Source organism: Triticum aestivum, chromosome 2B (assembly GCF_018294505.1).
Source record: "Triticum aestivum cultivar Chinese Spring chromosome 2B, IWGSC CS RefSeq v2.1, whole genome shotgun sequence".
Lineage (NCBI taxonomy): Eukaryota > Viridiplantae > Streptophyta > Magnoliopsida > Poales > Poaceae > Triticum > Triticum aestivum.
This window is the reverse complement of record NC_057798.1, coordinates 104,918,907-104,929,784: the sequence shown is the minus strand read 5'-3', so window position 1 is coordinate 104,929,784 and position 10,878 is coordinate 104,918,907. Positions and strand designations below refer to the sequence as shown.

General features: G+C 44.6%; 1 protein-coding gene across 1 annotated transcript; it reads left to right on the top strand.

Annotated features, from left to right (window-relative positions):
- The first annotated feature begins 2,041 nt into the window (after positions 1–2,041).
- On the top strand, positions 2,042–6,948 carry LOC123039049 (putative disease resistance protein RGA4). The gene is made up of 3 exons (XM_044462357.1): positions 2,042–2,336; positions 2,692–2,989; positions 3,146–6,948. The coding sequence occupies exons 1-3, from the start codon at positions 2,042–2,044 to the stop codon at positions 6,915–6,917; spliced, it is 4,365 nt and encodes a 1,454-aa protein (XP_044318292.1). The 3' UTR covers positions 6,918–6,948.
- Positions 6,949–10,878: the final 3,930 nt, after the last annotated feature.

Genomic DNA, 10,878 nt, shown 5'->3' with positions numbered 1-10,878 from the left:
GAAGACAACAATTGATCCCTTGGATCTCTTAGCCGCGTGCGGTGCCCCCCCTCCACCATAATCCACCTCGATAATATCATAGCAGTGCTTAGGCGAAGCCCTGCGTCGGTAGAACATCATCATCGTCACCAAGTCGTCGTGCTGACGGAACTCTCCCTCAAAGCTCGGCTGGATTGGAGTTCGAGGGACGTCATTGAGTTGGACGTGTGCTGAACTCGGAGGTGCCGTACGTTCGTTACTTGGATCGGTCGGATCGTGAAGACGTACGACTACATCAACCATGTTATGCTAACGCTTCCGCTTTCGGTCTACAAGGGCACGTGGACAACACTCTCCCTCTCGTTGCTATGCATCACCATGATCTTGCGTGTGCGTAGGAATTCTTTTGAAATTACTACGTTCCCAACAGATTGGTCTATCAGGATCATGCTAATATACCCTCTTTTCTCTGCAGCAGTTACTTTGCAGGAGCCCGAAAGAATGCATGAAGCAGTGCGAGCAGATCATGGCTCATCGAGGCGTGATTATGTTATAGCGTTGAGAAGTGGTCGTGGTAGAAAACGGTCCAAGGCATGGGATCATTTTGTCGACATAACAGATGGTAATGAAAAGATTGTGCAAGTAGGAATTTTTGTAGGAGTCATGTGGGAGGAGCCAGGGAGGGCGTTGAACGGAGAAGTAAACATGCGAGAGGATTTTTTTCACGACGACATGATTGAGCTAAGCAGAGACCTCGTGGCTCGGTGGAGAAGATGGTGATGGGTGGTGTCCGATCTCCACGAATTAGAGGTGAATTTAAGAAAGACCACAAAAAACACGATGAACCAAAGGGAAAATTGAGGAGAAACACAAGAGGAAAACACTATTGAACAAGAACCACACACAAGTACTTATATCATAAGGCAAACTAATGGATCTCAAGCACTCAACAACAACAAAGAAAGGTACAAAGGAAATTATGTCTTCCCTTTCAAGCTTCCCCTATAGATGTGGTTGTTGCTCTCTTGTGACTGCACCCTTCGTCATATGTCAATGAGATAGAGAGTCAAGTAATGTACCATCCTCAAAAGGACAAGTAAACTCGTGAAAATGAGAAGATTCACCTTAATATATGTGATGTGTGTTTTCCTTGGTATTGGAGCCAAGTCCATGGTGATTCACCTTAATAAGGTTTTGAGAACACGTGGGTGGCTGCGGGGATGTGGCTAACATTGGACGTACGGCAAGTTTCATCCGGCACTTGCACCTCCAACTGACGTTGCATGTGGATCAGCCGGCTCGATCGGAGTATTTTTCTAATTTTATTTATCTCCACATTTCTATTACAATGAATTTTATCTTTACCCCCTATTTTCATCTTTGCGACAACATTTACCTTGTTTAGCAGGGTTTTTTTTTCCACATTTTATCCAAGTTACCCACGTTTCACTGCTGATTGTGCCTGCGCATCGGCTGGTTTGTTTTCTCTGGTTATTCGCGCCGAGCCGAATAGAACCGGACGCACCGCGCCGCACCTACCCTGGTAGAGCGACGCACGCGCACCGCTGGGCTAGGGCGGCCGCAGCAGCCGGGCCGGCGAAAGGGGGCAGCTTCGTTGGGGGACGGCGCGCCGGGCATCGGGTGCTGCTCCTGCTGTTGCCGCCGCGTCGAAGGAGGGGAACGCGTGCGTCGGGTGATGGTGGTGCTGCTGCTGATGCAGCGCAGCGCCCGGCGAGGGCCAGAGAAGGGCTGCTTGGCGGCGAGCGTGAACGGGAGGCCGTGCCCCGTCCCCCATGAGCGGCGGCTGCGGGTGGAGGCGGGGGAGAATGCGTCGGCGTTCGCGGGGGAGTCGTCCGCGCAGCCGACGATCCAGCGGAGGAGGGCGGCGGTCCTGCATCGCGGCCCCTCCGGCCTGTCATTGGCAGCCCATTTCTCTTAGCCGTGCGGCCCAGCCCATTTTGCTTGTAACCGAGCAAACTGCAGACTCTTCTTCCTTACCGCGTGTCCTCTGCCAGTCCACACCCCCTCGCGATCATTCAGTGGCTCACAAACAGCTGAAGCCATGGAGGACGCCTACCTTGTGCCGGCGATTTTGTGGCTCGTGCAAACCATCCTCGGCACCATCGGGATCTGCGAGCTGGATTCGTGGATCCGCCAAGCCAGGCTTCACGATGACATCCAGAACCTCAAGTCCGAGCTCGAGGTAGTCCAGGCAGTGGCCACCGATGCGAAGGGGATGGCACTCCAGAGTGCGCGGCTGGCTAGATCTCTCGCCGATCTCAAAAGGTTTCTGTACGATGCCGACGACCTGGTCGACGAGCTCGACTACTGGAGGCTCCGGCACCAAGTCGAAGGAGGTATTGAATTTGAATCTTAGAAATCAATTGTAATTCTAATTCCTGTTAAAAATTGATTTACCACAGTTAGAATTCGAAAGTTGGCCGTAGAGCACAAACTTTTGACGTGGTTGATCACATCAAGCATCAAATCGCTCCTATTTCAGTTGTTCACACGGTGTCCATCTCCCAAGACCTGCTGCCTTCTTCCTCCAATCCGTAAAATCAGTACGCCTCCAACGCTCTTACCCAACCTCGCACCGCAGCCACAACAACTACCCCCGGTTAGCCGCCAAACGAACTCTACTCAACCTCGCCAAAATGTTTTCCGGTCTTGCAGGACAATGCTAATACTAGCCCTCTTCTTTTGGTGCAGTTACTTTGCAGGAGCCTGATGGCATGCATGAAGCAGCACGAGTAGATCATGGCACATCCAGAGGCGATGATAATATTCTGCTAACAAGCAGTCGTGGCAAAAAACGGTCCAAGGCATGGGATGATTTTGTCGACATAAAAGATGGTAATGGAAAGACCGTGCAGGCAGAATGTAGACACTGTAAAAAGAGAGTTCAATACAAAGGTGCACAAGGGCCAAGGGTGTTGACAACTCATGTCAATAGTACCTACTGCAAGAATATGCGAGAAGCACGTCCCCAGCTGCAAAGCCATCCAAGGTACAATTTCAAATTTGAAAAATGGGTACATTTCTTTCATTTACTCACACCATCCCAGCACATCTTATTCTACATCGATGCACATCTTGTCTTATTTTTTGAAACTGTTTACATGCATCTGCTTAACAATACACCTTTTTTTTCTTCTTTTCACAGCATAAATGAAGCTGCTGAAAATGCTACTCCCGTTGCTGCCGGTAATTCATCCAACAGACCGAGGATGGTAACGAATCAAGAGCCAACAGAAATCACCACAGCTATTGCTCACCCTTGGGATAAGGACGAATTTTCGAGTAGGATACAAAAAACAACTCATCAGTTGAAAGGCATCCGAGGGGATGTGACGAAGGATCTCAACATGCCTGGGTCACACTCTGGTGCAAGTTCAGGTCACCATCAAAGTACAACAGCCTCAGGTGCACGCCAAAGAACATCAAGCCTTCTTCAAGGCAAATTTTATGGGAGAGTCGAAGAGAAGAACTCCATCATAAACCAGATCACAGCTGGCAAATCTGACAGTGTAGCTATTCTGCCTATTGTAGGCATTGGGGGGACCGGGAAGACAGCGCTCGCACAATTTGTATATAATGATCCGAAAGTGCAAAACCAATTTGACCACAGCACATGGGTCTGGGTGTCTAACAGCTTTGATGAAATGAGAATCACAAGAGAGATGTTAGATATTGTCCCTCGAGAAAAGCACGAAGGGTTATGCAGCCTTGACAGACTTCAGCTGGTCTTGAAAACTCATATTGAATCAAAAAGGGTTCTGGTTATTTTAGATGATGTCTGGGATGACATGAATGATTGCAGATTTAACCTAATACTTGCTCCTTTCAAGTCAAACAATGCAAATGGCAGTGTGATCCTTGTGACAACTAGATATCTCTCTGTTGCAAAAAGGATAGGAACGACTGAATCAGTTGTGTTACGTGCTCTGGGAGATGATGATTTTTGGTTATTGTTCAAAGCACAAGCATTTCGTAATGAGAACTATGAAGGGGATGGAAACCTGACGAGCATTGGACGGAAAATAGCAGGCAAGCTAAAAGGCAACCCGTTAGCAGCAGTAGCTGCAGGGGAACTTTTAAGAGTTGATCTTACTGTTGGTCATTGGAATAAAGTTCTGAAGGACGAAGATGGGAAGTTGCTGGGGCGCAGTGGACGCATCATGGCTGCTTTGAATCTTAGCTATGATCAGCTGCCATACCATTTACACCAATGCTTCTCGTATTGTTCTATGTTCCCCGACAATCATTTTTTTCGTGGTGAAGAGTTGATCCACATGTGGATTTCACAAGGATTTGTCAAGCAGACCCATCCAAGTAAGAGATTAGAGGAGATAGGAATGGACTATCTGGCTGATTTGGTGAACCTGGGATATTTTCAGCGAGTTGGTAGAAGAGATTTATATGTTGTGTGTGGTCTTATGCATGATTTTTCAAGGATTGTTTCAAGAACTGACTGTGCAATTATAGATGGTCTAGAATGCACTGATATATTGCCAACTGTACAACATTTGTCAGTAAAGTGCAAGAAAGATCAGCATGGGAACGTGTCTTGGAGTAGCAAGTTTAAAGAAGATTTGAGAAAAACAGTTATATCTGTGAGAAAACTGAGGACGTTACTGTTAATCGGGCAATATGACTGTTCCTTCTTTCAATCCTTCGAAGACATATTCCAGAAGGCACACTATATACGTCTGCTGCAAATATCAGCAACATTTCATGATTTTAATTCCCTCGTGCGCAGTTCTGTAAATCCTACTCATCTTCGCTATCTAAAGCTTACAGTCAATGAGGTGCAGGGAGATTTGCCTCAGGTTTTGAGCAATTTTTGCCACCTTCAAGTATTAGATGTCGGCTCAAACACTCATCTTGATGTAGCTCATGGAATGAATAATCTTGTCAGTTTGCGGCATCTTGTTGTAGCTTCCATATACAGAATTGGCAAATTGACATCACTTCAGACACTAAGCAATTTTAGCGTACAAGATTCTAATGGCTTTCGGATTATAGAACTTCAATCCATGAATGATCTTGCCCAACTTATGATTTCTCAACTTCAAAATGTTAAAACTCTGGAGGAGGTTTGTGGGGCAGGACTGAGATACAAACGACACTTAGAAAAGCTGCACTTGTCCTGGAATATGTCACATGTTGAATCTGACTCGGATGGCAGCAATGAATCTGACTGGGATGACAGCAATGAATCTGCGAATGTCATGAGCTCTGAACCTTCTACCAGCAAAGAAACAGAGGAGTGCTTGCCAACAGAGGTACTTGAGGGTCTAAAACCACATTACAATCTGAAACATCTTCAGATAACAGGGTACAATGGTGCTAACTCTCCATCCTGGCTTGCTCGCAATATCTCTGTTACCTCTTTACAGACTCTGTATTTGAATGGATGTGGACAATTGCAGATACTTCCATCTTTGAGAGAGCTTCCGTTTCTTGCAAAGTTAAACTTGAGAAACATGCCAAAACTAGAAGAAGTATCGGTTCCTTCATTGGAGAAGTTGGTGTTAGTTAAAATGCCGAAGTTGGGGAGATGCTCCTGCGTTTCCTTGAGGGACTTGAACTCTTGTTTAAGGGTTCTAACAATTAAGGATTGCCCTGCACTGAAGGTGTTTGATCTGTTTGGGAACGGCCACAAATTCAAAATTGAGCAGAAGTCATGGTTGCCACGCCTTTGTGAGCTCACTCTAAAGAACTGTCGCCTTTTGGTGGTACCACACCCTTTACCATCTTCAAGCACTGCTTGTAGTATTTCCATGAGCAGAGTCCCGAAATTTCCAAGAATAGAGGTGTCCTCCGGCAGAAGTTTAACAATCGGCGAGGATTTTGATGAGTATGTTTTTGGTGAAGTTCCTTTTGACAGGTTATCTGATGAGCTGTTCGTGTTAGATGGAAATATTTTGGCATTCCATAATCTAAGGTTCCTGACACAGTTGATAATAGGTTGTTGCCGAAAACTAACGTCTATTTCACTCAAAGGATTAAGTCAACTTGAATCCTTAAAGACACTGAAAATAAACGCCTGTCCCGGGCTTTCTGGTTTTGATGCTCCACCAGAGCATTATGCCCTCCCATCACTCGAATATCTAGAGATTGGGTCATGTAGAATAGTGTGGGGGTGGCTATCTCTGATTCTGCAACATGCGCCAGCACTAAAGGAATTGGATTTACTTTGCTGCCCAAAGTTAGAACATCTACAGCTGAACTCCTGCACGACACTGCAAAAGTTGAAGGTAAATACATGTGAATCGCTTGGCACACTAGATGTTTTGCAATCCCGTTCTCTAAAGGAATTGGAAGTAGCGGACGTCCCAAATTTGGAATCTCTACAGCTGCACTCTTGCACGACACTGGAAGAATTGGATATTGACAGCTGTACATCACTCTGTACACTAGAGGGCTTTCAATCCCTTGGCAGCCTCAGGCGTTTGAGTCTACGTGAATGCTGCAGCCTGCATTCATGTTTGGAGGGTTTGCCAGCGCAGGACTGCGAATTATGCCCTCAACTAGAATTTCTTGGAATCAGTGACTTCTCTTTCCTTGCCACGTCGTTCTGCAGGCAACTCAGATCACTCCAGCGGCTAGTTATTTGTGGTTCTGTGGAAGAAACAAATGCAGCAGGACTAACAGATGAGCAAGAGACAGGGCTTCTGCTCCTCGGTTCCCTCACAGAGCTCCAATTTGAGCATTACAATTATCTCAAAGATCTTCCTGGAGGCCTGCACAGACTTGACTCCCTCCAGGTGTTGGAGATTTCATATTGTCCGAGCATCTCAGGGTTGCCGGACCTCCCGCCTTCTCTAGAGGAGTTGAGAATCTTCTACTGCAGTGAGGAGCTGGTAGGTCAATCCAAATCACTAGCATCAAGCAAGTTAAAGGTCAAAATTAACTGGCAATATGTGAACTGATTACTTGGTGGCTTGTTAAGCACACCTACACAACAGATATAGTTGTACACTTGTACTGCTTTTGAGAGGTATACTTCTACCATAGATTGTGTCATGTACAGAAGTGCTATTGTTTTTTTTTTCCTGTAAGTATCAAAAACTGACCTTATGCCAGTTCCCGTACAGGTTTGCTTTCACTTCAGAACCTCATCCTCATGTCATCTGTTTTGCTGTCATATCAACCGGTAGCAGTCAACAGGTAACCAGTCTCTTTAGCTGTTTGATAGTCATTGAGCTTGTGAACTGACAAAGATTATTATTTTTCTTTTCCTTGACATCTGAAGGAACTCCAAGACACAATTTCCAGGATGTGTTGTGCTGTTCATTACAAGTTGGCCACAAGAAGCTTATTCAAAACTTCCTTGATGCACTAGCCAGAAATGCTCTGCAGCTACACTATTTTTTTTGAAAGGAGGTTATCCCCCGGCCTCTGCAAAACTGCAGCTACACTAATGCACTTTGTATTTCGGAATTCCACCTCGTAACCAGCATATGTTGCTCCATCAGAATTCAGGGTGCGTCGGCAGACACTGATTTGCTCATAGATTTGAATATGCGACCTTGCTGGGTTTGGCTACAAATTTTGTTCATTGTAATACGTACATTCCAAGGAATTCGTTTTGTGGTTTCTTTTGTGATGCCACAAGACCAACGTGTTGTGCTTCAGACAGTGTGTGGTTATTCAGCCAGTTTTGCTCCAGAGCTGTAGAGGAACTAAATCCTGTTGAATCGACGTGATTCTGAATTGAGTTGTTCATTCCGTTGTCCCTTTGTTACAGGCTGAAGGCGACTTTGCGTCTCCAAGTTCCACCCTTCGGTTTCAATTCGCCTTCCATTCCACGACCGCAGACTTTCCGTGTCTGTCAAGAAGATCTAGTCCCATACCCGCCGAGATCTACTTGTCAATGGCAATCCATCCAGAATTTAGTTTGGTTTTCCTTACTGGCGGGAAGTAAAGTACATAGTCGCGTATGCCGTATTATATGGATAGCCAGAAAGTGCAGCATGTCAGCAGTTTTCAAAGACGGCGTGTGCTCACACGTCTGCCTTGCATCCCCTGTTTCGCGAAGTGGTCACTGAAATCAGGTGATATGAGCCAGATCCACTTTTGAGGAAGTGGCTTGGACAACTTCTCTGTCTGGTTCAATTGGCTTATCTGTTGGTGTTCAGGTGCATGCCGCTTTAAGGCATTGGACAATGTTGGTTAGCCATGGAGACCTTGTAAGCTAGCCTTCAGTAGGTAGTGCCTAGATATATGAACAGACCTACTCGGTTAACCTATCCACTTGTTAACTGCATGTTCGGAATTATCCGCATTTTCAACTCTTTCGTTCTGTTTAATTTATGCAGGTGCCCTTAGTATACAACTTATTATCCATTGATGTTAAAGACTGAGTTGCCCTGTTTTTATGCATTTGGAATTGGATTTTGGAAGTATCGCTCGCTCACTTTTATTTGATATGATTATCATTTTTTGTGGCAATGTAATATAATATTGTGGATCGAATTCTCTATATCGCTAAGTATATTAGTGGCTGAACTGGTGTGACGATATGGTATCGTAAAGTTCCTTTAATGAGATCTACATGGTCTTCCATTGATGGTGTCATACAACCTAGAGAACAGATTTCTTCCTTTACCTTTTTTGAGGGAAAGAGATCAACATAACTCACTCAATCAATCATGTGTTGAATATATTTTTTGTCCTATAAACCTGGTAATCTGCTTCTTTAATTTGAGGAGTTAACAGCCTTCATATCATGACGCTTTATCACGCTGAAGACAATGGACACTGTCTGCCGAATATACAACTGTAAACACAACTATTTTCCAGTTTTCCCTATAATGGCAGACTACAGCGCCCATGTAAGCACAGAAATAACTCCATGATCCTTCAGACCTTGGTGTCAACTGTCAACTATGGTGATCAGCGGATCAAGAGCCTTGATCAAACTGATGTACTGCAGAACATATAGTAGCAAAGGTATATTTGTCAACAGGTGCTTTAGTGCTTGTTAGGCACAATTCTATGATAGTAGGTCATGTTATTTTCAGAGTTTAGATAATGCAGTTCTATTTTTTCATCCAGAGAGTTAGTCAGTTGCACTTTAATGCAGTTCTGGACATAATGCAGATTATGTCCAGAGTTTACATACCTTCTGTGTATATGGATTCCATCCAGAGAGTTGTCAGTTGCACTTTGTGCAGCTCGGACCCTCCGAGCGAGTTGTTTGGTGGATCCAGGATGCTACATATGCTATTCACGTTTGGTACCAGTGATATTTCTCCGGTACCTCCGACTCCGTGTCATTCAAAATTTCCGTTCGGACACAGAGTGAGTTGCATCCGGACGCCCCGAGAGAAAAATCCAGTACAGGATTACAGTATAGTTGGAACCTGGAACCATTTCAGACACTTCCCAGTGTTAAAAGGAAAAAAATTACCAATAGGGAATAGCCCCGTGGCATTTTTATTGAGAAGAAACAACCCAGCCATAGGCAGCATTTGTTAACTGATGTCTTATTAAGAAGAAACGCACCCTGCGGGCTCGAGTCACCGTATTTGTTAACTGATGTCTTATTGATGTTTTGTGGCATGTTTGCGTTAAGGCATAGGTAGCATTCAGTAGAGTAATATCTCGGGTTATTACATCTGCACTCTTTGCTCGTATGGTTCACTTGGCCTTTCTGTGCAGTTGAATCAACACATGTTTTGACTTCACAGAAACCTGGAAAGTGCGTCATTATCGCGGCTGCACGATAAAGCTACACGTAATTACTTTTACTTTATCTTTCTACCTTGGCAGGCCTCATGCACAGGCCCTTACCCCAGGCTTGCCTTGGGTTGTTCTGCACTGGTGGAGTAGTACTAAGATCATCAGTCAGGTTCAGGATCAAAAGTTCATTCCATCTTATAGAAACCCCAAAAAAGACTAGGATTCGCTGTAGAAGAGGCAGCGAATTATAAGCATCCATCAGCTAAATGGAATTTATTAATGTTGTTTTCTAAGCTAACAATCTGGCGTCCTGTGTGCCGTTATCGAAATTCTGCAGGCTCCCTATTTTCTGTAAAAGCTACTGAACCAGCATTTGTATGCAGCCATATGCAGATGCGTGGTAACGGGAATATGTAAGTACTTTCCTGAACCAAACATGAAAGTAATGAATGAAATGTTTCCCTCTTATACTACTGATGAAGCAAGTAAACTAGCAAGAAAATTCCATATTACTTACATGCCTCCTAATTAAGTTGGTGTGCAGAAGCTTCTGCTCAAGTCAGTAAAATTTCATTTCCCTTCCATTGGATCCACAGCCCCATATGACGAGATTCCTTCCCATGTTTGAAATATAGTACTGGAAGGCAGTGTTAGTACATAGTAGGAGGCATTAATTAAATCACGTGCTAATATGCTGCTGTGGAGATGATGGGTGAAACATCAGTGTTGCTTCCTGCACTAGGTGCCTTCTGGTGGATCTGGTGGCCGGTTAGTTTATGCTCTCCTATTGGGTGATTAGTTCATACTTTCCATAGTAGCATTGTTTAGTCTGGACTTTGGACTAAACCTAAGCTAGCTGCATGGTCCGTGTCAGGCTCATGAATCTTTGAGTGTGCTGTAAGATACCTCTTTCTTCGAATCTGAATTTCCGGGGCTTGCAACTTGCTAGATGCTACACATACACATAAGTGTTAAGATTTTTTATTTTATTTTTGCTGGACATAAAGGGTGTGAAAGAAACACCAGTTTCAGCAACAAGCAATAAAGTATGCGCTATTAAGTAATGAGCATGACTGGACTGGACTTTAGTAAAGCCTTAGGTTAGCAGAAAAAAAGGAAGAGAGGGAAAAGAACGCCATACACAGATCTGATGTAGACGTGTCTTCATCTTCTTGGATTACCAGAGGAAGATTTATTTACTGCAAA